Source organism: Falco punctatus (assembly GCF_963210335.1).
Source record: "Falco punctatus genome assembly, chromosome: 13".
NCBI lineage: Eukaryota > Metazoa > Chordata > Aves > Falconiformes > Falconidae > Falco > Falco punctatus.
In genome coordinates, this window is record NC_137593.1 from 20,154,852 (window position 1) to 20,182,782 (window position 27,931).

Genomic DNA, 27,931 nt, shown 5'->3' on the forward strand with positions numbered 1-27,931 from the left:
TACAGCCTAGTACCTCATCCTCAGTTACAAGACTTTGTCCTGCTAAGCACCCATAGCAATGCAGCCATAACTTGTTCTGTTTGCTGCAGCCTTTGCAGGTTGGAAAAGAACGCTGTAAAAGCCACTATCTCTTACAAACCTGACTGTGCAGTGTCCCAGCTCAGTGGTGGATACCAGAGTTTTTAGTCTTCGTGACTGGTAGGGAAGGTCTGGCACTCTGGGATCCACAGGACTGTCAATAGTACTTAGAGGTTTTGGAGAATGTCAGCGTGATTTCTAAGGGTAGAGAAACATTACACATGTCTAAATGGTGTCTGTAGGACAGTCAGTTTAAAACTTGATCTCATAGGCATTATCTAGAAGAAGGAAACAAGGCTGCAAATTGTGTTCATTGTGGTCCTTTTATGGAGAAGAAATGCTGGGAATACAAGCATGCTTATAGGCAACGAGGGATGTTTTAGTCCTACTCCAAAACAGCAGTTCTCTCGTTTTATGGTGTATATACCATACAGTTATATCTACATGTATATATACCAATCAAGCACTCTGCTGTTTCAGAAGCATGGTCTGAATACGCTTAGATTTTACAACCAGGATGGGACAAGTCAAAACATGAAAGAAACTGAGGGAAGGTGGAGAGGGCAAAGAACCGAGTGGCAGTGTGGTTAAAGCAGGCAGAGCCTTAACTTAAGGGGTCGTAAGGAAGGACACCATGGATCCAATAGCTGTGAATCCAACTGAACACAAGAGGGCTACACTGACACATTTTGTGTTGATAGAGAATTCTGGATGGAGCTTTATTAATGTCTATCTGCCTTTTGGCCTGCTCTTAGTTTTATACAGCTGACAAACAAAATGCCACTTGACACCCTTTAAAGGTGTACTTGTGTACACCTATCCCTTCAGTACAGGCTCTAAGGATTTGAGACTGCTATTTTTAACTCTTTTCTAGTACTGTAAACTGCTTAAGTGTTGGGACTGCTTACTGAACATGCTATTGCTGCTGATAAGGTACCAAAAATTGTGGCACAGATACATAATCCAGTATGTTCTCTAGTGATACGAATGTTTTGTTCTGCACTTAAATTGTGGAGAATCCAGACTCTGTGAGCTCATAAGGAAAAGGGAATACACAAAAAGCAGTGGGAAATTGTCTGGAAAAGTACAAACCCATGCCTAGTAACCAAAAGCAAGTGTTAGATTGCTTCACTATTGATCCAAGTGCAATTAAAAGCTACCTCCTGCAGCTGATTATAGATTGGGCTTTCAAAGTTTTACCTTTTTCCTACGGACCTGGTATCAAGTGGAAAAAAACGGGCACAGCAGGTCTCCTGTAAAATCACCAAGTGGACTGTACATCACCTGAACTCCTTGGTTCACACAGGGCTACTTATCAGTAGTAGCCTGTGGCTCTGTGTACCTGGCCGCAGCTCAGTTTAGGTACTGACAATGACACCAAGGTATGTGCTGGCTAGATTCGTTGTCAATGGCCAGTGTTCTGCTTCATTTGTTGGTGGTGCTCAATGTCAGTAAAAAGGCTTCTTTCTGCAGTAAAGAGGTGGGGCTTTTTCAGAAGGAAATTTTTTGCAGTTTTTTAGAAAGAAAGGAGAATGTTGTATCTTGTTCTCTCCCTGCTGTTCTTCGGTTTGTGTCTTTTAATTGCAGCTGTCAGGATTTGTTTGTTTCCCTGGAAATGTATGTTGAATACAACTTCCCAATCGATTGTAAATCATTAGTGAATGTATAGCTTTACTTACATGGTCCAGGATTAGTTTCTGTAGTCCATAAAGCTTGCAGAGATTAGGAGGGTCTAAGACAAGGCTTGTTGCAGGTCTAGGCATCTGACATTTTATCAGTGACTTCTTTTCAAATAAATAATGTCCAAACTCACCAAAATTTATACCTAAGAGTTAGAGAAGCTCTTACCAGCAGCTATAGGCACACAAGGCTCACTAAATTCACTGTAAGTCTCAGTGTGAACATTTTCTACTTCTGAATGCGATAGAAGAGTGGAATGTAAGCAAAGAGGATGCAATATCCAACAGCTGTTTGCCTCACTTAAAAGCCTTTCAAAGGGTCCTCAAGAAAGGAATTCATATTGTGTTTGCTTTCAGGCAGAGACAGAAGCCAAAAGAGAAGGGTCCCAAAGCCTTTGCAGCCCCTTTTGAATTAGAGAAATAAATTTGCGTTACTTGGCAAGCTTTCGTGTTCAGATTAGTTAATTGGGCCTAAGGGAAGGACCCGAAGGAGTCCATGGTATGGCATTTTGCTGGCATAAGATCACCCCACCAGTTCATCTGGCACAACTGTGTGCCACAGCTGTCTCCACTTGCTCCCTTTGCTGTGTGACACTGATAACCTTCAGTAGTTGCTAGCTGGGGAGTTTGAGCTATCTTCATCACTTTTGTGGGCACACAGTGCTAGTGGTGGAGAAGTGGAGAGGGAAGAATTCCAACTCCTTACCACTCCTAGTTAGCCAGTCATTAAGTACGCCCTGTCTTTCTGTGCTGGAAAGCATCTAATTTAGGCATGATCCTGTATCTGCAGCCTTGTTTCTGTTGGGCAGCAAAATTCTCTCTGCTAACCTGCAAGATTGGCATGTTGATGTGTTGATGTTGGCCACTACTATTAATGTACGCTGTATGCATGATGTGTTTGCTGCTGCTTATTTTTCTGATGTACTTGCAAAAACACAAAAGCAGCAAGCTAGTTCCCTTGCATTCATGGGTCTAAGTAAGTAAAGTCTTTGCATAGAAAAGATTATTGGGAGACTGTTGTTAAGCAAAAAAATATTACTGTTCATCACTGGAGTAAATTACATAGCAAGGTAAAATGTAGGCCAGAGTTGTTTTCACAGGTGAGGGGAATGTTCATTCCTTAATTTTGAATTCATTTTGGAGACGGAAGAGTTGAAACGTTGATGCCCTACATCTGCAGTACGTCTGCACTGTGGTGTTTGCATATTTGGCAAATCCAGTTCCCAGCGTTCAGAGGCATGGCTTTCCCAGTGCTGCGGTGGTATCTGTGGAAATCCCCCATTCACCAACAGTGAGGAACATTTGGGGTTCAAGCGCGCAGCCAGCTCTTGTTGCTCTGCATAGGCCAGGGTAGGTAGAGCTGGGGGCTCCAACGGACAGGAGCGTTGACTGTGGTTGTGGGGGAGCCAGATGTTTACCTCCTGGGGAAGGCAGCATGGGTGCTGTGGCACTTCATTTGGCCTGTTTACTCATCCCAGCTGAATCTAGCAAAAGGGTTTGGTCTATTTTAACAGATGCTGATAGCAGTAAGCATGTATTTAGCAGGCACACCGAAGGCAAGGTAGTGCCCCAGCAAAACCAGTGGGGCCAGTCCTGTCTTGGAAGCATGGCGTGGTGAGTGCTGCACCACAGCTGTGCAGTAAAGGGTGAGTGTGTCCATGCAGTCTGTAGATAGCGCTGCTTTATGGGTCTGGGATGCGTGCTCAGGATGCGACAGAAGCTGGAGGCAAGTGAGCAGATGAAGTATCAGTGAGATCTGTAGGCAGCTGGGACTCTTGTGTTGTGCACTCCAGAAGTGAAACCAGGGCACTCGGCAGCTGGCAGTGTCGCAGCACAGCATGCATCATGCTGCTTGAGAGGATGGGGTTGGAACATACAGAAACCAGAACTGAGCAAGCAGCAGTGAAAGGTGCTATGAACACTGTGCCTGTGTAGACCAAATCGAAGCTTATGGAGGGCAGAGAGGAGTAGGGTCATGTGTGCTTAGGGAAATGTGGAAATCACCTCCACACTGTTAAATGAGTGTAAGGAGCACACCCCTCCATATGCTCTCTGCCCTTGCAAACAAGATTTTCCAGCTGTGAGTGGATTTCAGCCCAGCTGCCCTCTCAGCCATGCATGCAGGATTGCTTTTGAGTGAGGGACCTCTCCTTTGCTGAAGCCAGAGGCTGAAGAGGGGTTCCACCTGTGTCAGCCATTGACATCACTGTGTCCCCTGGAGTCCCTGAGCTCATTCAGATTTTGCGTTCTCACTGATGGCTCTGATGCATCTAGCACTGCACATGGGAGCAAGGCACAGCTCTGCCCAGGGCAGGTGGGAACCATATCCTGAATCCAGAGAGCAGCGCTTTGGGCTAGGTGATGCTGTGTGCTGCAGAACGGCTCTCCTTTAGACTACAAACATGGCACTTAAACATCCTAAGTTGTCTTGTTTTGTGCTCGTGTGGTAGTTTGCATCTGAATCAGACTCCTGGTAGGAGCTTGAGAAGCCTTAGGCCTGGATTTAGAGCTTTAGATTCAAGTGCTGAGCCTGTGGATGTCGCACATGATTTAGGCACCAGCTGCTTATCGGCAGATCCCTGCCAGAGGTTACAGGGATTCGCTGCTCTACCGGCGGCGCTGCTCGTGTCTTGCCCCCCCAGAAAGCACAGCTTAGCAAAGCCCAGCCGTCTGCGGTGGTTAGGCGAGTTTCCTTGTGGTGGAGGTGGGTGCAGAGCCGTCGCGGCTGTGCCGGCAGCGTGGCCTCATGCCGGGAACGCTCGGCAGGGCTGAGGCGAGCCGCTGCGGGAAACCGGCAGCGTTGTTGTTAAACTGGGGTCCCGCTGCGGGGAGCAGGGCGGGCCCACAGCCGGGGGCACCCCGCGTGCGGGCAGGGGCCGCCTGCCCTCCCACATGCCGGGGCCTGGGGGGGGCCGTGCTGCGGTCCCGGCCGAACCCCGGCCCGCTGCCCGCGCCCTGCCTCCCTCCGCCGGCGGCACAGCGGGGCCGCCCGCCCGCGCCCGTAGCGGGCGCTGCCGCCGGGCCGGGCTGGCCCCCCCGTGCCCTCCCCGGGAGCCGCGGCCCGGCGGGGGAGGCGGCCCGGGAGGGCCCTGTCGGGGCATTGTGGGAAGGCGCGATGCGGCCGGGCCTCACCTGGCGCGGGGCGGGGAGGGAGGCAGGGCGGGAGGGAGGCGGCCGGCAGCCAGCCGGGCCAGGCCGGCTCCCAGCGTGCCGCCGCCGCACCATGGTAAGTGTGCCGGGGCCGGGCGGCTGCTGCCGACCCCTGCCCGGGTGCCGCAGCCCCCCTCGGCGGGCGCTCTCTGCGCTTCCCCCGCCGGGGCTGGCTGGAGGCAGGGCGGAGCGGGGCTGCCCCGTTGCCCTCGGTCCGGCGGGGCCCGCGTTCCTGCACCCGCCGCGGCCGGGGGAGACCCTGCGCGGGGCCGGCTCGGCGCCGAGGGGCCAGCCCCATGGTGGGGCCGCGCTGCTGCCCCGGGGCCCCGGGCCGCCGTGCCTGCGGCAGGGCGCATCCCGGGACGGGGCGCCAGCGGCCGGCTTGTGTTTGGGGGAAAGAAACTTGGATTTCAGTGAAAAATCATCCTGCTGGAATAATCTGAGTTGGCTCTTAACAGAGGTACAATGTGTTGTGCGGGAGGTGCGTGCCAGCCTGCCTGCTGGGGCCGCAGCGCTCCGGCCGGGGGGCTTCGGGCGAGGGTTGCACCTGTTTGCAGGAAGGAAAGTTCTGGTCCTTCCTTGTCTGTCTTCTGGCCCCGGGGTGAGCTGGGGTCACGCCGACAGCCGTTCGTAGCCAACCAGGAAAACAAGGCTGTTAAAGAGAGCTTTCCTGCAGCCTTCCTGTAACTTGAGGAGCCGGGGTGCAGATCAGCTCAGCTCCAGAGCCTGGAGAAGGATCAGGTGTGGCTTTGTGTGGATCTCTTGTCCTTTGTCTGGCTCTTCTGTCAGAGCGAGGCGGTGTTGGGCAGTGGGTTTTCTTGTGATGGGCACATTGGGAAGAGCTTTTCCCTACCTGTATTCCCTGGTGCCAGGTAAGTGGGCGCAGCGTCCAGCTCGGGTGCCTTTGCTCAGCTACCTGGTCTCATGGGGGTCAGAGGAGCTTCGTGCTGCCTTTCCATCAAGTGACGTGTCCGAGAGACCCGCTGGGTCTGCTTCAGTTCCTTGTATGTTTTCTGTTGGCAGCCACGTGCGTGACCTGGCTCCATGGCTGGGCAGAGGCAGCAGCAGCAGCTTGGAAGGGGGCAGCAGCCCTCCAGGTGTAAGGGCTGACAGGCAGGATCCTGTCGTTTCAGCTCTCCAGTGCTGTGCTTGGTGGTGGTTTGCTGGGATCAGAAAAGGTTGCCATGGTTATTCTCGTTTGTTAAGCGTGATGACCAATATCCTCAGAATAATGGCTAGATTTTCCCTGAGGAGGACTGTGGGCTCTCAAGCAGTAAGGTGGTCAGTGATGCCTCTTAATTGAGAAACCATCTCACTGCCTGATAATTCAGACTTGGGGCAGGTTCTGTGAGCGTGCCCTGAGCTGCTGTCTTGCACAGTTTGCCTACTGTGTGCATCCGTGATACCAGTTACTGGCAGTACAGCTGAACAGAAGTCAAAGTCTCGACTCCTTCATTGGAGGCCAAGCTTTGTTGTTTGTCTCTATCCTCAAAGGCAGAGCTATGTTGTTGCTTTTCAGTGGCTTAGCCAGAATGCTAAATATGTGTTAGTTTAGTGTATTTAGAAAGGTGACCTGTCATTACGTTTGCAAATAGAAATGTATAGTAATGAATTTACAGATGGCAATGCAGTCTGCACACCTTAAGTCCCCATAATAGATATAATCTTTACGGCTACACCCCGAGACTGGCCCTACATAGTCACTTCCCTCGGGTAAAGCTTATGTAAACAACCAGAGTTCCTATTTTGCCCTTGAAGATCAGTAAATACAGGAGCAGATTTCAGGGAAGCTGATCTCAGAACTCTCCCTGATACATGCACTCCATAAATGCTAGTTTTCAAAGCACTCATGATGGTCCCAGGGGAGCGCTGCTTATTGACAATTTGGAGACGATCTACTGTATTGATGGTTATAATTTTATAGGGTGAGTGTGCATTCTTACAGTTAATAATTTTATTAACCAGTGCTGTTGAAAGGGTGCTTTTGTCAGGGTACTCTTTTGGTTAAAATTACTGTGTCTGTCATCCAGTCTCTGTGAAGGAATTGTTTACGCTAAGTTGCGTGTCAAGAAATAAGGGTTACTGGATTACAAACCAAGAATAAGCCTTACTCAGGCTCATGAGCGAAGAACTTTCAACAGGTCATTTAAACTCTTCGTAGATCCACTCCTCTAGCTTGGAATGACACAGTTGTGCTTGCCACCTTTTTTCTGTATTTTAAGATCTGAATGGAAGGTACTTGTGCAGATGGTACTGTATCTTAGCCAGTGGGTTGTTTTGATTGCTTGCTCTATTGCAGATTTCCAAGGAAGTTTCAGGAAAGAGTCTATTTAGCAAAGCTAACTTCACATCCTGACGAGAAAGACAGCTTTTCTGCCTGGCTGCTGCTTTGTGACATGTTAAAAAAAAAAAAAAGACTGTTTAGAAAAGAGACTAAATTCTGCTCCCTGACACATATATGGGTGCAGCAGAGAAACATGTCCTGAAGGATTGCTGTCTCAACAAAGTCGAAGAGCGGAGAGAGAGCACAGAGGAGAAAACTCTTTCCCCAAAGACACATGTTGCTTTAGTCTTTCGTGCCTGTGTTGCAACACCTTGATCTTACTGCCACCTCAGTGTTACCAGTGCAGAACTGATGCTTGCGTAGTAAAGGGTCTGCTTCCCTCCTACCTGTGCTGCTTTTCAGTACACCGAGAAAAATTAGTACCTGTGAGCGTGATCTGAAACCCTGGAAGAAGATCAAAAGAATCCCATTGACACAGGGGCTCTAAAAATGTACTTGGCCTGAATAGAAAAGGAGTTGGCAAGCACTGTTTCCACTTAGCGAGACATTTGATACCAGTCACTGATCTAGAAGCTTGGGTGGAAATACTAGTTGAAGCGACTGCAGCTACTGACACCTGCCCGGTGTTTTGAAATGGACTCTCAGCTATTCTGAATCACTAACAGTCTCAGTGTCCGTAATTGTTAAATTAGACACGGATCTGCAAAATGTTTTCAGTGCTGCACGGAACTTACTGTCTACAGGTTAAAGAATTAACTGCTTTTTTCCACTCTGTAATACAGCTGTGTATTGGTCTAGCAAAGACAATGAACCTTGCCTCTAGGCGTTTACCTCTGAAAGACAAGAAGGGCGCAGATTAGAATAGATGAGGGAGGGAGAGAAAATTACAAATGGATGATTCTTGTTGTTTTAGGCAGTGTTCTACATGAAAAAGAAAAGTCCGTGTGGTATTTCTTTATCTTGTAGTGAACTATTACTGTGGGAGTAGATAATGGTAATGCAATGGCATCCTATTTAGAAGATTCTGAGTAGACAGACTTTTCAGCTTGGAAAGAGATGACTACAGGGGAGGTGATAGAAATGGGTGAAATCATGAATGCTACAAAGAATGGTTGCTGCAAGAAGAGTCAGGATACATCCTGTGAAATTTTTAGGCACTAAATGTAAAGAAAACAAAAGGGAATGCTTTTTCACACAGTGTAGATGAATGTTTTTAATCTACTGCCAAGGGTGTTGTGGGTGTCCTAGTGGTTTGGCATTTCATAGAGAATGGGTCCATAGGTGCGTTGTCTGTATCCTGATTCTGGCCCCGAATCTTTAAATCTGTGATTCCTGGAGACAGGACTACCAGAATGGTTTTACACATGCCCTGTTACTTGTGCTGTCCCCTTCTGGAAGCTGCTCAGATCAGAGTACTGCTCAGGAGGTGATCCATCATCTGGCATTCAGTTACTCCCTGCCATTCAGTTGGACTTTTTAATACCGTTTTGTGGGATTTGCTAGGAAAAATGTTTTTTTGGGGTTCTTCTCAGGAAGTCTATAATTTCTGACTGTCGATGTGATCCTCTTCCAGTTTTGCATGTCTGTCTCAAGTACTCACTGTCATGAGTCACTGTTGTACTAGAGACCGCGCTGGACTGCCTGGCTGTGCAGTCATTGCGATGCACACTTTACTGTCTCTGGGTAATATGCTCATTTCTGGAAAGCGGAAGAAATGATAGATCATCTGATGATTCTTTGCTTAAGTCATTTTATATATTTTCACTCACAAATAAGAAAACTGTAGGCTTGTCTCAGAGCCAGGCATTACTGGGATGTGAAGTGCCTGGAGGGCTTTGGAGAAAGCCATGGCATCTGAGGTAGGCAAATGGAGGGAGAGAGCTAGAGGAGTAATGGGCAGCGGTGGCTATGAGGAGGCAAGAAAATGCTGCCAAGCATGTGAGCCATGTAAAATGTTTGCTGCTTTTCTTTATCTTTAATTACTTCAAAATCCCGTGCTTTATAAACCGTCCTGTAGATCTTCTGCCTTCTGAAGGCATCAGTTATGTGCAAGGGACAAAACAGTGAAAGTATTGAGGAAACTGATGGGTCAGAGAGGGCAGGTAGAGCTGCTCCTCCGCAAAGTACTTATAAGATTTATGCTTTGGCATATACATCAGGCATTTATGTGAGCCAGTAGCAGTCTTTCCAGTGATGCCTAAATTAAAACCGTACTGCTCCTGTAAAAAGAATTCTTTCTGTATCACATATGTACAACTGCTAATTACCATCCCTGCCCATTCATTTCCCTTTCATTTCCCTACTGTCCTATTTCTACAGGCTGTCACATGCATTTCCTTGGCTGCTTTGGGTATCTGCTTTCTTGAGGGGCCAGCTCTGGGCCTTTGCATTTTATAGATGTTGCAGTTTAGAGAGGTGCAGGGTCCAGTCATGCTCAAATGGTGTTTTGTTTGCAAGTAGGAATATAGCATGCAGAGTCACCGGGGTAGGACGGGAAAAGAAAATTTACATTTGTGTGGTTTAAGGCAAGCTTGACGTGCCTTTCTTGCCAGACATGTCTTTCTGGCCTAGTATGTCCTGGATTTCTGTTTCTTAATATGACAGATAGAACCCTAGGTACTCCATGCACCAGTCTTTTTTTTTTTTTTTTTTTTTTTTTTCTTCTCTAACTTGCAGAATTTGTGAGGATGTCCATTTGCTGTTCTCTGTGTAGACCTGAGAAGGGAAGAGAGGGCATTGAAATCCCTCTTCACCAGCTGGTAAATGCCTGTTGTTGCAATGCTGCTTGCTGTTGGAGCTTGACAGTAGTTTTTGCTCAGACACTTGCAGTTCTCGATGGCCCATTAACCAGTGCAGGAACCCCTGTATGATGATCATCTCCCTCTGCCTAGTCCCCTGAGGCAAGCGATAGACACATAGTGCAAAAGAATGAGAAAAAGAATCATTTTTGTTTGAAGAAAATGCAGAAATTTACCAGTTTGTGCCTTTTGTCTTGCAACATTGCATGCTGGAAGGAGAACATGTGAAGTGTTGGGTGGGTGTCTGCCCGTCTGCTCTGAGCTCTGGAAAAGCCATGGGAATGGCTACATGGCTGCATTAAACTCACAACTCAACAGCCACCAGGCTCAGGAGACGGGGAAGGGGAAGGAACAGGACCTAAAGCATTTCCTTTCCTCTGAGTCTCATGACAAGACCCAATGTATAGCAGAATTAATTTTTCATACACTTCGTCATTCTGGAGGCTAAATTTTGGGCCAACATAAAGCATTTTGTGAGATCCTGTGCTCTGGCCCTTTCTTCTGTAAACAGCGGTTGCTTCTTTAGGTTAAGTCCATGTCAGTTCTTTACCTTAATGAAAAAAAAATGCCATTTTAAAAGGGAAAAGCGAGAGTTTATTGAAAGTGCCTAAGTGGAACGCTGCAGTGTTTCAAAAGAATTACTCCAGTGCGCTTTCAGAGTCATGCACGAATGTCATCCTAACTCATGTGAATCTTTGGTCCTTTCAGAGCTTGAGTTTTCCTTGAGTGTCTATGTTGGGAGCTGGAGGAATGGGTGTGAGACTGCTGCAGACCTGGAGTGTTCCTGCGCCACCAGACATGGCCTTCCCAGGGCTGAAGCACTATGTCAGCTGGCTGAGGCCCCAGGGAAGCGCATCACCTTCTCGTGTGCCTGCCCTGGCCCGGAGCAAAGCTCTTTAACTTTGCTCCCTGAAAGCTCAGGGGCAAGGGAAGGGCATCACGGTGCCTTCACATAGCAGGGCTTTGCAAATACCTGATAAGACAAATGGGAAATTAAAATAAAAGAGGCTGCACCTTTTGCTAGAGTCTATTGGGCTAGATTTTAGCTCTGTTTCTTCACCAGCTGTCCAAGGAGCAGGCTGGGAAAACAGCTTCTTGTGACTGTAAAATACACTGGGGCTATAGTGAATTAGAGGTAGTTCTTGGCAAGCTTGTTCAGCCTCTCCCCTGGTCTCCTCCTGCTAAGAGTAACCTAATGAAGATTTCCACTGCCTCCCAAAAGTGTATAAACAAATAAAAACACCTCTGAGAACACAGGAGGTAGAAGGATGTGATTACCTGGTTAATAATTGTTCTGAATGTCTTCAAATTGTGCTGCTTTCTGTAAGGTCAGCCAGCTGGTGTCCCTGCAGCTGTCTGTCCCTGGAGCCAAGGCTGAGGATGTGAGTGCTGTCTCTCTGGTTCACGCAGCTGCAGTGTGGTCACTGGCCTGCTCTCCACTGGTGAAGTTTGGGGAAGGTTTTGTGCAAACTCCCTGCCTGGACCTGTTCTTGCTTATTGCCTAGAAACTGGGGTAATTCCACTTTGTGGGAATAAAAAAAATCACGGATTTAAGAAAACTGAGACGAATTATCCTCTGTAAAAACTGGATGTCACTGCCTGCATCTACATCTTAGGAGCTCTGTTGGAAAGCTGTGCTGTCTGTCCTCTTTGGAGAGGTGCTGGAAACCCAGCTTCGCCGTTGGTGGGATGCCCAGCAGCCTGCGAGGAGGAGACCCAAGCATGCCTGTACTGTAGGGGGGTGGTTGTTGAAGGAATTTTGCTGGGTTATGAGAAATGAGCCAAGGTCAGGAGGACTAGACCTGCTAGAGGCAGTGGTAAACAGGAACAGAGCTGGAGGGAGCTTGCCGGGGCCTGGGCATTGTTTTCTCATCCTTAGGTAGGGATCAGGAGCAGGGAGCTTCGAGATAGTTTTGATTCACTACAGCTGATCTCAAGTTCTGTTTTGATTATAGTTTTGTTTAACTCAAGTGAGGCTCTCAAGAAGGTTGTTGCCTGGATCAATATTATATGGTGTAAATATCCTTTAAATACTAGAATGCTGGTCAATTTAAAATCTTCAGTAATAAGATAAGGGCAGTTTCTGCATCACGAAAAGCATAAAATCAATGTGTAACTATAGTCACGTGTGCCTGTAATGATCTGGCACAGCTTTTATTGCATGGACTTTGGATGTATTGTTTAGGGGAAATTGTTCAGAAATGTTCCTAATGGAGATTAAGCGAGACAGAATTCTGTGCCAGTTGGGCAGCTACTTTGGTATTTTTGTGTTGCAGGTTTTTCATTTATTTTCTTTTTTTCTTATTTGCTTGAATCATACGGACTGAATATGCATTTGAATTTTTAAAGCTGAGATTCTACGGTATTTAACAAATATCTGTCAGCTTCTGAGTGGCTGTGAATAACAGACTAACAGAGTAAACAAGGAAGGCAATATTTTCAATAAAGTAGCCTGTTCTGGATTTTACATAATTGCTTTAAAAGTCCCTAAAATCCCAGAGTGTATGTATTAAAGGTCAGTAGCCAGATGGGGACTCGGTGCAGCAGCAGAATACCGAAATACTTCAGTGTGTTGTTATTCTGGCTTTTCCTGATGTAGCTAGATTGTTAATACATTAGGTCAGTAGTTGTCCGTTCAGTATGTCCTTCTCATTTCACCTTAAACACCTGGCATTCCAAACCATCTGTGTGTTCACAGTATAGCTATTCTTTTTTTTTTTTTTTTAAAAAAAGTCAGTATTTACTTTCCTCCCTTAAAAAAAACCACTAAACAAAGCAAACACTAAAATGATTTTTTTTTATTCTTCAAATGTTTTGGAGAAAAAAAACCTCCTAATGTCTTTGGATAATTTGGATGTTCATACTTTTTAAAAGAAACAATTTCATGAAGGTAGGTTTGTTCATTTTCAGATGTAATGTGAAATAAATACTAATAAAAAAACTCTGGACACCTGTCGATGTTGGGAAATACATTCTTTCATTTGGAGGAAAGAATGAAAAATAGTAAAAGATAAGCAGAATATGAACTCGACTAAAACAGTGCCAGAAGATCAAGCAGACTTCAAGGGAGTCAGAATAAGTGAAAAGAACTTTATGAAAAAAGTTGCTTCCTCTCCACTAAGTACAGCCAGTCAGGCTGGTTTTCCCCAGGTTTCTGTCAGCAGCTGTTGGCATGCCATCAGCCAAAGGTGTGGCTTTTGTTGTCCCACTTCCCTTTTTATGTGGTCCATCAGTTTTTCTTTATTAGTATGTCATACGTTGCCTGTTCCCCTACTGGCAGCAGCAGGTTTAAAAAGAAAGCTTTTAAAGAAAACCTGTTTCCAAGTTCTGCCAAGCTGTCTGTTTCAGGATAGTAATTCCTAATTGCAAATTTTAGTTAACTTAAGAATTTCAGGAATCTTTCTCTTTTATAAAGGTGACTTTGATTTGGGAGGGATTTAACTGAATTCCGAAAGGTGGCAACTGGAGCAGAGTCTAAACCCAATGCTGCTGGAGTGACAGAGCTGCCTAGCCAAGCAAATCCTTGCCCAACCAAGCACCCAGGAAAGAGAAGGATTCTTTTTTTTCAGTCTTCCAGCTGCCATCTCTTCTGCCATCCCTCCCCGTAGGCTCCTTGGAGTCCTCCTGTTTCCCTGTCCTCTCCCATGGAGGGACCTGGAGCAGCCAGATGCCACAGAACAGGTTATGCAGGTTGAATTACAGGAGGAGGAGAAGCAGCATTTCTAGTGCTCATTCTTCTCACAGCCGGGTGAATTAGAGCCTTGCTGCGTTGACCCCTGGAGTTCCCCTCACAGGAAGAAGTGTGGCATCTTTTACATGTTTATGTCATTGGACAGTAAACTGGAGAAATGACTCTGGGAGTCAGGAAAGCTGCTTTGCCTACCCACGTGGCAGTCTTTTTTGATATCCTTACAGGTGGTTTGTTCTGTATGTATATGATAAAGTCTGGGGCCCTTTAGGCAGTTGTACTAAATGTTGGAGTTCAGATAACGTTTTAAAACCTCTGTAAAAGCAACAAATGAGCGCAGTTCAAAACCAGTGAGCCAACTGTAAAGTGTTTGATCGGTCTGGAGTGCGAAATGGCCGTGCACTGGGGAAGGCTGCACGAAGGGGACCTCTGGTCTTGGCAGGGAGCAGTCTAGGAGACAGGCTTAGGTGAGCTGCTTCTCAGACCATGGCAGCCCATTAGCAAAAGGAGAGAAAGGTCTCCCAAGGAAGGTGGGGGAAAAAAAAGTATAAATTGTGCATTTTACATACATCTTTTATATTTGCTGTTTATGAACATGTAAACCTTCTGTATTTTGCATTTTCAGTGTGTGGTCTATTTACTGCTAAATTATTTCATATGAAAGTTTTTTGTGGCCCTGAAACTAAGGGGGGTGGTTGTTAACGCTGGTGCAGTTTTGTAGATCTGGATGAAACAAAAGGCTGTCTAAGTTTCTGACCTGTTGCACAACTTACAGCTGCAGTTGATTCAGAGATGCATGAGGAGGGGATAGAATTCAGGTTTAGAAGTCCGGTTTAAATGCTTGATTTAAAAAAACAACTATTTTTCCAACTAGGAAATTATGGCTTACAAATACAAAATGCAGTCATTTAGGCTACTTACTGACGTTTGTGGAGATAATTTTGCATAGTGCTGTAGGTGGTTGGGTCTGATTCAGTAAAACAGGCTAATAAAATTACACTCAGCTCCCAGACCAAAGCTTGTCTCCTACAGACTCCTCATGTGAAGGCAGCCGATGCTCTCATAGGAACTGCACTCCTCATCCCGACCCACTCAGGCTTGGACCTAAATATTCCCATTGGCATCGCCCCTGGGTCTAGTGATTGTTAGTCACAGCCAGCACACCCTAGAATGGAAGCAAAAGAAATCAAGCACTCTGCTTCAAAGGTATTTTGCTTGAAGCAAGTCATTTGCCTTTGTTTTCCTCTGGAATTAGAACTTTTAAAGATGAGTAAAACCTAAAACCAGGATAATCTACCTCTGTTCGTAGTTTGGCTGCTGAAAACTAACCAAAAATTCCTTAATCAACATCCATCTCATCGTTAGCACTATAGGAAAGCAAATAGGTTTTCCCAGTCAAGGAACAAATGAGCTATTAATTTGTGTTTGTGCAGTCCTTCAACATTTCCAGGTTTATTGATGTGTCGGCATCTTTCCAGTGAGCTGTAACAAGGGAGCTGGGGCAGGGGGGAATGTGGTGTGTCGCACTGTGTCTGTGTGGCTGGGCAGAGCGATGCTGAACTGCCTGAAACAATGTCTGTCTATAGCAATGAGATGCTCACACAGGAATTAAGCCATTTAACCTCTTGAGAATGTAACAACATTTACCTCTTAGAGAGTTTCCCAAATTGAATGGAATTTAGGAAAAGGAAGAAGAGTCAAAAGAGAAAAAAAAAACCCCACCGTATTTTCTAAGTATCTGCAGCTTTCTAGTGTGTTATTTTGTTACAGGAGCTCTGAGCTGGCCGGTAATACATACCTAGGCTTCAGGGCACATTATTTTACTGCAGACTGTAAAATTAGAAATGAACTACGGTAGAAGCTCTTACCTGTTTTCTAGCTGTGTATATTTCTATAATAGTAAAATCGCCTTATGAGGTATGCAGTTATATTCTGTATATGAGGCAACGTGGGATAGGAGACCCAAAAGTGGGATTTTTGAAACTTGTGTACAAATCTTGATGCGTTTAAAAGTGCGTTAATGGGTATTTTCTGAATGCAAAGAATGTTCCTTCGGCTCATGAAAGGGGTGGTGAAACATCAACTGCATCGTTATAAGAAACAGTGGAGTTTTCAAAGCAATTTTAAATGGAGAGCAGCCAGCTTTCCTATGGGTGAAGCATAACACCCTGAAGTAAACTAATCAGCAGAAAATGGTGATAATATTCACAGTAATTCCCTGGCTTGCTGGTATTTAACCTTTTAGAGGCGTAAGGCTGCTCTCCTGCACATACATGGGTTACTTGCAGGCACTCGGAGTTAAGGTCTGTTGGGTCCAACAGCTGAACCCAAACCAGAACACCCCTTCATTGTCTTCCCCTATTGAAGCACGGCAGGCAAACACGTTTCTTCCTGAGGATCTCTCAAACTGCACGACCTTGTTATGCTGACCATGCTGCCAGCTTTTGATAGGAATTCATTGACTAATTCTCTGCATTGTCAATCAAATCTAATCACCCTTTCCTATCTGATCCACCATATTTCTAGAAATTTGTTTATCAAATAGCTGCTACCTGTGCCTCGTTACTTTTAAATGGACACCCACTGACCTTCTGCGCTTGTGTGCAGGACCTATGCCCTGCTTTTCAAAATACACTCACCTTTACAAAGGCTTTGGAGTTAATGAGCTGTGCAGCAAGCAAAGTAGTCATTCAGCTACTCTCAGCGGACCAAGTGTATGGACACTAAGTACTGTCCCTTCATCTACTGGGCCGGGGTAACCCTGACAGCTGGAATGTTGTCAAAACCCAGTTGGTCATATGAACAGAGAAAGGCAAGAGCATGGTGCTTTGATCTTCACTGTAATCAGGCCATGTGTACTGCTGGCAGCATAATTGTTTTTATTTAGCAAGCTCATCTGGAGAGTATTATAGGACTCAATACAAGGCAGCTACAAAATCCTTGTAATTTTATCAAGCACATTAGACTAATGATGGCAAGAGCCATATTTCCACCAGTAGATCCTGCCACAGGCACATATGAATAAAACAGTCCACGTTTCCTTAAAATGATCCCACATTTAAAGTCTTTCTCAGTATAGTCAGAACTCTTATCTCTGGATTACTCAATAACTATGTGACTTAAGAGCTAGAGAGTGGCTCTGAATTATGAATGATTGCTTTGTTTAAAATCGGTAGCTTTTCTTTTTTTTTTCTTTTATGTAGAAGCTTCCCTGGTGTACTCCTCTGCTTGGACTTTACCAGAGCGTAGAATGATTTTGTCTTTATAGAAACCTGCATTTTAATCTTGATAGTAATAGTGAACATTAACTTTAATCCTTACTGGGGAGATGGAGCAATGGGGAAGTGAAGGTGCAGCAATAAGCTGGAGTAGAAAAGAGGGAGAAGGGATTAGGGTGTAGACTGGGAAACTGTAGGGAAGGGTAAGGCTAGGCGAATGGGAATGGGATGTGTCGAGGGACCTGCCAGCTCTTCTGTTGGGGGGCTCACAAGGGCTGGGAACAAATGAGGAAAATGAGCTGTGCTTCTCCCTGGTCCACCCAGCATCAGAGGAAGCCTTGCCTCTGCTTGGGCAGGTGGTGGTGTGCCTGTCATGGTGACATGGCCGTGACTATGGTTAGACATCCTTCCTGCAAGTCCCTGGCCTTCAAGCATTGCTACTGGTGAGAAAAGCGATGGGGATGCCTGTCAGGAACAGGGCAGTTCACAGTGTCTTCAGCCACTGGAAGCATCTCTATCCCTGCTAGGTTTTGTTTTGTGGGTTTTTTTTCCATTTGGCAGATGATGACCCATTGAGATGGATGTCATCCCTAAATAGATTTCTTGCATTCTTAAAGCCATTGCCGTGCTATGTGTAGATGGCTTACTGTACTGCTTAAAGACTTAGTATGGTCATTTATTTTAATCTGCTAATAAAAGCATTTGTATAAATGTGAATTGATACTTTTCTTCCAAGAGCCAACTGGCATTTGAAAGTGAGCACTTCTGTATTTCAATAATACTGCTAATGCTAAGCATGAAAAAATTATGGGCCAAACTGTGGAAAATTATGACTAGACTTGAATTTGAAATTTTAGAACAGTGTACATTTTATGCTTTATTTAATATAACATACTTGGTCACTGAGGTCTGTCCATTGTCATCATAGTCATCTGTGTTTCATAATCTGGTGATTTCTTTAGTAAAACTAGTCAAGCTCCCTTTCCAAAGCAGTTGCTTTCTTCTGCTCCTTATAGCCTCTTCTAGGAATGTGCTGCTTTGTTTGTGACCTGAGATTGATCAATACCAAAATTAGCGATTACTATCTAGGTATTCGTGTTTCTGGTCTTGTGCCACACTGCATTCTTGGTCTCCCTAGCCCCTAGCCTTGTTGTGTATAAGTCTTTATTCCCTTCACTAAGGTGTCAAATCTTGCTGGAGGAGGCTCTTCTCACAACTGCAAAGTGGTGATGCTCCTCCCGTTCCCCATGGAAGTGGTAGAGTAGGAAGCAAAGCTGCTGTTTGCACGAGGTGAGGAAGGAGGTGGGGAAGGTCGGGTGGAAGAGGGTGCGAAGGGGAGAGGTCTCACAGAGAGGAGAGAGCTGCCTGGGGGAGAGAAGAGGGATCTCTGCTGCCCCGCTCAGCCTCCCCCAGACCTCACTGACACCACGTCCAGACATCATGTCAGGGCTGGAGATGCCTTCGCTAGGATTTCACAGAGCTCCGGCGTGGGGCAGAGGAATGCTCTTCTCTGGCTGTGGCCCCGGTGTTAACCATGTTGCTTTGTTTACTCTAGATACACTTTATACTGCTGTTCAGTCGGCAGGGGAAGTTAAGGCTTCAGAAATGGTATACGACGCTACCTGATAAAGAGAAGAAAAAGATCATTCGAGAAATTGTTCAGATTATTTTGTCTCGCAATCAAAAAACATGTAGTTTTGTTGACTGGAAAGACCTCAAGCTTGTTTACAAAAGGTGTGAGTAATTTTGTGAGAACGTATGATTACTATTCATATAAATAACGTGCTAGAAGAGGGAAAATAAAGGCTTTCTTCAAGAAAAGCAGCAAACAAAACCTTAAGTGCTAGACTAAGCTAGTCAGAGCCTGCCATCAGCGATCTGTGTATACCAGCACAGTGTCCCCAGATAAATCGGCAGGGTAAATTGTGGGGTGCAAAATACTTGTACAATCAGTTAAAGGAGAGAAATGGGGAAATACATAATAAGTATTGGTGCTTGAAATTCTGTGAGAAGGCTTTAGGCTTCACTGCTCCTTCTAATTCCCCAAGGTAGCCTGCTGAGATGCATGCTGAGCTTTATCAGGCTCTTCAGGAGGCTGCAGGAGCTATTCTGAGGCACTTTCAACATTTTGTCAAATTTTGTCTGAAATATATGTTCCTCTGGAAAGTGTTAATTTACACTTCCTTTTCCAAACCGATCACTGGACCCCAGTTACAGGATGCTTAGCATTAACTGCCTGTTCGTTCATGTAAAGTTGGAGCAAACAAAAGTAGCATTAAGGTATAGCACGCCGTACAAATTAAGTGGCATCTCCCATTTAGCAAAAATGGTGCTCCATGCTGTGAAGTGATGGATATAAACATCTGATCAGATGCTGTGACAAGTTGGGCTTCCAGCCACAGCACCAGAGAGTTGAGGTAGATCGTTACTCCCATCTTGGGTTGATTTAAACATAAAGTTTTGCTGCAAGTTAGTTGTGAAGATTGCTTGGTCTAAGCAGTTTCATGCTCTCAGGCCCTATGTAAAACACTGTCAATTATTTGATAGCCAGCAGGCTTGCAGGGATGTAACTCCTTCCACCTTGACTTTTGCCTTTATTTTTTAATAAAGAGCAGTAACTCATTAATTAACCCCACTTACTGTAGTGCTGTTGCAGCAGCTGAGGGAGACCTTAGAGTACTGCTGATTTACTGGTTTTTTTTAAGACCAGTGTTGGAGGTATCCCACTTTGCCAAGGGTGGAGTTTGTTTTTCTAACTAAATTAAGAATTTGTTTAAATTATCTGATCTTTTTAAGTGTTCTCTGGGACATTGTAAGAATGAAAGAAAATTATTATTTTAGAGACCAGATAGACATTAACTGTCATTTGCATAGCTGTTCATTCATGTTTTTGCCTTTGTTTCCCTAGGTATGCTAGTTTATATTTCTGTTGTGCAATAGAAGACCAAGACAATGAGCTCCTGACACTAGAGGTCGTTCATCGATACGTAGAGCTTCTGGACAGATACTTTGGAAACGTAGGTTTCACTTTCTCCCCTGAACTCCATTCCTGGCTGTCTGATAAACAGTTGTCTGAAGGTGTTTTGCTTCATGTTTCCATCTGCACTGCTTAACTTGTAGACTCTCTTAATCCAGAGCGAAATGAATTATTAGAATATTTTATAAAATAGAGCTGAAACTATCATAAGATTTTTTTTTTTTATCCTTTCCCCCCTCCCAATTTAATCTCGGTGCTTGGTATGTTTGTCTTGGAATAGAATTTGAGGGGAAAGCTTGAGGAAAATTACTTTAAAAAACCCTGGGTGAGTGTACTCTAATTCTCTCTCCTGACATCTTCAGGTATGCTCATTTTGTTTGTTTCACAATATGGTGTAACAATTAAGGGCATATGAAGAGGAAAAAGATAAAGCGGGTGGTTTTTTTAAAGCAAAGACCTGAAGAAGGTCCAAATAAGTCTTTTCAGTAAGTCTTAGAAGACTGCAGGAGACCCATCTTTTCTATAAACATTTTTGAAATTGTTCCCACTACCTTAATACATTTCTTATGTAAATCACTGTGCCGTGACTCATGTTTGTACCACTTCAAAACAAAAAAGTGGTCCGTGACTGTAAGGTCACTAGGGCAGGGAATTTGTCTTGCTCTGTGAAGCTGCATGAACATGTGTAACCCATATTACAAGTGCTATGTAAGACCTATTACAAGGTTAGTGGGCTAGGAAGTCAGCTTTGTTCTCTGAAAACTGCTATGAATGTAATATATTGTATAAAATACAGTAAGTGGAATATCTTTGCCGTAAGTATAGGCTATATATGTGAAGAGAATACATGCAGAAGCCGCAATATTGCAGAATATGCAGTATCTTTCTTTACCCTGCTACTTGCCACAAGAGTGGATATGTTGAATACATTTGATCATCTTACAACTTTTGGCCTAGTAGTGCTTATAATGCTGTAAAAATTATTTAAATGTGGGGTGTCCTTTTGTTCTGGCAGGTGTGCGAGCTGGATATTATCTTTAATTTTGAAAAAGCTTATTTTATTCTTGATGAGTTTGTAATCGGTGGAGAAGTTCAAGAAACTTCAAAGAGGTCTGCAGTGAAAGCCATAGAAGACTCTGACATGTTGCAGGAGGTAAGGCAGAGGAAAACAAAAGGCAAACCCCTGATCTTCCTCCACCTTCTTTCATCTTCCTTGTTTGACAGGAGCTTAAAATACAGCTAAGCACTTCTGGTATTTAATTATCCAAATGTGTCTTACGTCCAGTTTCAATAGGTACAACAGTGCAGTCAAGGTAGCAGTTATATAAGCTTTCAATTCAACCCTCCTGCATCTTGCGGAATTGTCTGGAGGCTCTTTATATAATGCTCTCTTGCAGTTTAACTGCTAGAATTTCTTGGATGTTATATTAAGAAATAGCTTAAGATGTATCTAAGATATTTATATAATATGAGAACATAATCTAAGGTTATATTTCATTTATACATACATATATATGGATACAGAAGAATCTCTTCTGTTTCACTAATACATTGGAAACAGATGACCTACTGTTAACACTTTAACATGGGCAAAAGTTCTTGCTGGCAAACGAGTTTCATTCATAACACCTTCGTAGTCTTTCTGCAGGGCACAGATATGTAACTTTATTCAGAACCTTGCAGGAATTCTCTTGTTGTAACTTGTAATGTAACTTGTACCATTGAGCCAGGAGTGGCAAAAGCAATTGAATGTGATGGATTTACTTCATTTTTTCCTGGGTGGCGAAGGATGCATTTTAATGCTGGAAGAAAAGCATGCTGGTAGAAGTAACTAGGGGCATGCTGTGTCAGTCCAACAGTTTTTCACAGTGGTCTGGCATTTGCACGTGAAACTACACCAGCTTTGTACAACGGCCAGCTGGATGTGATGAGTTTGGCCACAACCGTGATGTCACGATTAGAAGAGCAGATTCTAAAATGCTCTGAAAGGTTTTTAAAGCAGAATTATTTCTACCTTTTAGTTAATTAATTCCATGCAAAATTACAACTGTCTTCAGAGAGGACGAGAGGATTTGTTTGAATATTACTGTACTGCTTATAATGCATCAAGTTTTTGTTTTGTTTTGTTTTTCCCCCAGACAGTGGAAGAGTACATGAACAAGCCTGCATTTTAATGTTAAAACTACCTGGAGAGAGAACTGCTGTATGCACCTCTAAAATGCACTTCCTGAAATTGCTTCCCAATGTGCCAGATCCTCAGAGAAATACCAAAACCCAATAACTGAAGGGGTTTGTTTGTATAATGGTGAAGATGAAGGTCAGCTAATGTAGCAGAGGGTTTAACAATTCTGCGCTTGTGTTACTCTACAGATGAGTTTCTCAGAGTTGTTACTACCCTTCATCTAGTTTCTCTTCTCCTAGCTGGGCTAAACACTTGTTTTGTACCACGTCTTTTAGCTTCAGGTTTTGTCATCATAAACTGTTACTGACAGTACTTCGAAGAGCTATTTTTACTAGTTTTGGTCTACTGCTGACCGTATGACTCTACTTTTGTACAAATGTCCATTATTTTGAATGTAATGATTATTCTGCTCTAATAATAATTTTTTTTCTAAAAGCCAAATGGTTGTGGACCCTGATTTCGCAAGCTTGTTTCGAAAATGTAAGCCACCTAGTATAAGGAGAAAGACGCTTCTTTTTGGACCAGCCTCTTTCTTTCTCTATCTTCCTTCTATTTTCTGCTGTAGTCTGGTAGCAGGACTGCTCCAACTGCTACTAGACTGCACTCCGCACCTTAGGAAGACTGTTGGCTCAAGATGCTTCTGCCAGGTTTAGTGTATCCTTTTTGCTGCTGCATGCGGGTGGCCTGTTTCTGTCTTTCTTCTCATTTTGCTGTCCCCTTCCCAGATCCCCTGGACCTGGACAAAGGCTGCAACCTTTGGAAGTGTGCAGCTTGAGAGCAGGAGATATCCTGAAGAGATTAGTCTTTGATATTTTAGGGTGAAAATAATCTCTTATATCTTTTGGTATCTACTAATAACCGTCTTTCCCAGTAGAGTTTTCCTGTCCCAAATTCACACACCTATTAGGATGATCAGCTTTCTAGTAGTTGAGCGTGGCCCATTTTTGTGAAGGTTGGACAATTTAATCAATCTTTTATAACTTTGCAAGCTGCATAAAGGGAAAAAGAGAAGAATCAGCTGGGCTGTGCATCTTACTGTGTATTATAAAACATTGTAGCTGTGTGTGGGGAGCCAGGTATGTTAACTTGCAAGTCCGTCAGTGCAATTTGGTCTCTCTAAACTGATTGAACACTTCCTTAGAGAGATTATTTCCTCCTTTAACAGAATTCAAAGCTCAGAGAAATTCAATTTATCCTAGCCCATAACCCATAGCTGGATGTTTTGTCTCTGTCAAATCATGAAACTGTCCTATAGAAAAATCAGGTAAGTTATCAGAGACATATGCCAGAATGATCTGAGCGTTGATTCACATTTCCCTTCCACATATTTTCTTTGATTTCTGGAATGTACAGTCAGTATTTTCCTTTAGGTTTTTTTCTGATCTTTAAGTGTCCTGCATGCTTGTTCTGATTTTTTCATTGCTCCTTTCTCTCCTGTCTGTCTGTATCTTCCTGGGGGGAAGGGTTTTGGGGATTCTTTTTGGAGGGTGGGAGCACTTTGAGACAACATGACAACTTTGGTAATTCTCAGCCCACTTTTCTGCCTGTGTTATCTGGTCTGTTAGTAAAACTGTGACAAACTGGTTCATAGCATTGTACTGCTCTTTTTAAAAATTACTTTATCCATCTGTTTTCTCTGTATTGATGTCAAAGGCATACTTTCAGCATTGAAAAAATAGTGAAATTGCTGAAGGGCTTTTAATAGCTCTGAAGACATTCCATTTAATAGTAAATTAATGAAATTGTATGAGTTGTATATTATTTTCGCATGATTTGAAATTAAGTTTTTTGAAGTAGAGTATTTAATTGATTATGAAGCCACTTCAGAATGTGCAAAGAGGCTCTTTTTGCTCTTTGCTTTTATAAGTGACTTCTATTCAGTGAAATCATCAGTAGTTTCATTTGCTTTTACTCTTTTTCTTTTGGAGCCACGCTGTGATTCTCTGACTCTTATAACTGTCATGTTGCTTGAATTGTGGGGTATTATCAAAATAGGAGTTCTAAAAAGAAGATCTCTTGGTATGAATAAAGATACCATAAGCCTGTTTTTTTAGTCATTCTAAGAGCTGTAGGACTTCTTTCTCTCTCATTTCAAATAGAGAAGAGTTCCTTATGGAAAAGAATAATACATTAGCTAGGATTACTTATGCCAACCATATCAATTCTAGCATCTGAAATAAATAGTATTGCCAAACTGATGTATCCAATGTCAGCTTGAGAAGTGTGAGAGAATTAGTATGGTTGCCTTGCCCTACTGCACAAGGTCATTGAGTATGGCATGCCTGTTGTGCCAGCCACCTTTGTGCTACAAAGTGGGATGAAAAGCATGTGTTAAGCACTCCAAAGAACTGCTGAATTATATTCCTGCTCTAAGCAGCATCTACATCTTCCTGTTACTTTTGCCTACACAAAGTAGGCAGTTGAGTGTTACTTAATGTGACTTTTGCAAGTGTCAGCCTGTATGTATAGCACACTTATGAACAGATTGGATGGAAACATAAAACTTGTATTTATACTTTTTACAACCTTCAGTGAGGCAGGGGTCACTCACCTAAGCGGTGTTACAGTGGCAGTTCAGCTCAGTTCTTTCTCCAAAGGGAAAAAGTCCAAAAATTAAAAGGCCCAAGTGAAACCCAGTTATTTACAGGTTACCTTTAGGTCACTGTGTCAAAATGCCTGTGCCTCTGTATTTGTGGAACTCCATTGCCATTGACGGGACTCTACATAGGTTAGTGCACTGTGGAGTATAGCTCATCAGAAGATGGTTGGCTCTCAGTGTCTTAGTTCTTTGATTTTTCTTAAAGGAGGAGATACATATCTCTTTGTATACATTCACGAATCTCTCATTTAATGCCAGTTTAATTTGTGTTTGCTGTTGATGTTTCTATTTTCAACTTGCCTGACTATTCTAGGCGATACTCAATGTAAAGTTTTCTAAGATTACTTCATGAAATTATAATTAAAAAAAAAGTGTTAGAAAACAGGTGCCTTAACAGCTTTCCTGATCTCACCAACATCTTTTGTGGTTATCTAAACTCTGACCTCGCTGACAAGCTTCAAGCACATGTCCTAGTTTGCAAAATTCCATTTACTAAAATAACCATTAATTGTGGTCATGTTGCTAGCCTTGATTGCCATCCTTGCTTTTGCCAGCTGTATCTAACAAAAAGCTTTTTTATTTCCTTGTTAGCATCTCTGCCTGGAGGATTCTTACTCTGATCTTACTGCTTACCAGTTGTGACAGGGCTGGTTATCTGTCACGCAACTATTTGCAACTCTTGAGTTGTGACATCTTTGAACATACCATGACAATTAAAGAGAGACAGACAGACTGGGATAAAAATAAGTGTAATAATGTCAAAAGGGATATTGAAAGTATGACAAATCATCTTGTGTGAGAGGCAAGAGTGGCAGGATCTCACAGGATTCATGAATTCTTACAATTTCTGTTTCTGTTTTCATTATGCATTTCTGAGTGTTGTGGCTCATTAAAAGGTGTCAATTCTTACAAATAACTGTAGGATGTTTGGCATTTAGGTTACCTTGGTTACCTCCTATCAGCCTTTGTTTAACGAAAAGCCACTGAAAGTGAATCTTCAACACCTCCCCTGGCTGCTCCTACAAAAAACCCATGTCCTTTCAGAAACCCAGGTCGGAAACTTACTGTATAGTTAGGTATGGTTCTCTGTCTGAATTTATGTTGGACAGAGTAACACTGTACTTATGAAAAGATGAATTGCTATTTTGTAATTTATTTTACAGTCCTTTCAATAGAGAACACATTTTTTTATCCTCTGTGTAGCACTGTGCTGTGTTGGAGTAATACAGTGTGCAATAACAGTACATTAGGGGTCAGGAGGGATTGGTTTATAAGGGAAGATTAGAAGAATTTAACAGTGTGAGTAGGGCTTTCAAAGATACTCAGAGACGTTTAATCAGCAGTCCCCGCAAAATAACAAGGCTCAATCTAGTTCATAGAGAAAACTCCTGTCTGTGTCTGTCTGTGACATTCTACTCCACTGAAAATGCATTTGAAAATGTTTGTTAGCACAGCTACTGCCTGAGTGGGATGTTGCTCTCACCCTGCACAAAATGAGTAAACCCAAAGGTCTCAGTTCTGCAGTTAATCCCTGTGGTGGGATTTTTATTAACTCTGTCTGATGCCTTTGTGAGCATGGAGTCTGCATCATCAGCTTACATCATTATATTTTTGCTTTAGATGGCTGCCAAGAACTTGTGAGCTCAGACCAGGTAAAAGCATCCTTCTGGGGAATTTGATGACATTCCTGCTACATTCAACATCATCTGTGTTCCTCAGCAAGATGATAGTACAAATAAAATATCTGTTGAGTTAAATGTCTGTTAGGATTTTTCAGGGTAGGTTTTTTTTTTTTTCTACCGTGAAGATAGCTGGGCTAGGTTGAAGTATAGTAGCGAAAGCTTAGTTTAAAGGGTTGCGCTGCAAAACTTAATGTTTGCTGTCATGGAAACCTGTTGCCTTGGAACATGACTAATGAGACCCAGGCTAAGGGAAGGGAAGAAGCTGTTCTTGAAACTATTGTTCAGCAAACCCTAAGGAAAACCAGCAATATACATTATCATAAATTACAGTTATTTCAAGTTCTGTTGTCTAGTCCACTTAACCTTGTCTTTTTATTTACTTATTTAGCAGCTCTTGTAACCACATGTTTTCATACAAAGAACGCTGTAAAATAGTTCAGAGCTTATTCTTTGGCTGTCTAGAAATAAATAGCATCTTATTTGCTGTCCTCTTTCCCAGTACACTACAAAATTTGTCCAACTTTCATGGAAAGAACACACTGAAAGCGAACATGTGGCTGGTCTGGAATGCCCCAGTAAGGGGGGATAGTCATTCAGCTGAGGATTTTTGACTTTGGTTGTAGTTGTATGTTTTAAAGACAGTCCAAGTATATGAGGTGGGGAACGTTTCTGTGTACATAGCCATGTGGAAAAATCTGGTTACCCCTGTTTATCAGTGTGGGAATATTGCTGGTCTCTAGTGCTGAAAGGAAGCTCGGCAGAGGGGGGAACATAGGGAAGGTATGGTAAAGTTTATTTTACCCTTCCGTCATCTCTGTAGAATTTTTGCTGAGAATTCTCCTCTTTTCTGGAGCTTTATGCTCCAAGTCCGGTGTGTATCGTTACACACCATGTTCTGCAGTGGAGAAGAGAGTGCTGATGGTTTTTTCCTGCAAAGGTGAATTTTGTCTGTCTGTTGTAAAAAAACACTACTGAATGTAGAATCCTTAGTTACATAGGCTGACAAATTCATTAGAGCTTGCTGCGGATTTCAGCTGCTCTCTGGACCAGGCTCCTGCATGAATAAATTGCCAGCAGCTGTGTAAGTCTCCCTGCCTTGTGGAGATCACGATTCGGGGTCCTTCTGGAAGCTAACAGCGAGGAGTCAGCGCGGCTGAGCGGAGCTGACAATGACAAATCACAGAGGAACATCTTCAGAGAAGTTTCAGGTGAAAGAATATGTTCTTTTCTATTTCTCGAGAGGGCTTGGGACGTGGTCCTGGGTGAGTATTATGCTGGATAACAGCTCTGAAAGAGCACTGTGACAATGCAGCAAGAAAGGAATATTCTGGGAAAAAGAACAAAGAACTGGCTGGGTTTGTGAGCTGACAGCTGCATTTGGGGCGAAGGAGGATTTTTTCTGGTGTCTGTTGTCGGTGACAAGGTGGTCCTTGTTCTCAGAGGAAAAACTGGCTTGGGTAATCCGTTCTTGTTTGGCAAGGACTGACAGAGCGTTCTGTTGGTAAGAAAGGTACTGCAGAGGGCAATGACATATTATAAATTGTTTTAAAATACAATAATAAAACATTGATTCATTCTCATTGGGTTACTGTGAGG

General features: G+C 43.6%; 2 protein-coding genes across 2 annotated transcripts in view; both read left to right on the plus strand.

Annotated features, from left to right (window-relative positions):
- AP1S3 (adaptor related protein complex 1 subunit sigma 3) lies at positions 1-27,288 on the plus strand. The gene is made up of 5 exons (XM_080409017.1): positions 1-4,983; positions 18,451-18,629; positions 19,804-19,912; positions 20,888-21,025; positions 22,011-27,288. Exons 1-5 carry the CDS (start codon positions 4,504-4,506, stop codon positions 22,044-22,046), a joined length of 942 nt encoding a protein of 313 aa, XP_080265143.1. The 5' UTR covers positions 1-4,503; the 3' UTR covers positions 22,047-27,288.
- A 129-nt stretch (positions 27,289-27,417) lies between these two features.
- SCG2 (secretogranin II) overlaps positions 27,418-27,931 on the plus strand; it is an 80,434-nt gene continuing 79,920 nt past the window's right edge. The window contains exon 1 of the mRNA XM_080409008.1: positions 27,418-27,543. The gene's annotated coding sequence lies outside the window, so the exon portion shown is untranslated. The remainder of the gene's footprint in view (positions 27,544-27,931) is intronic.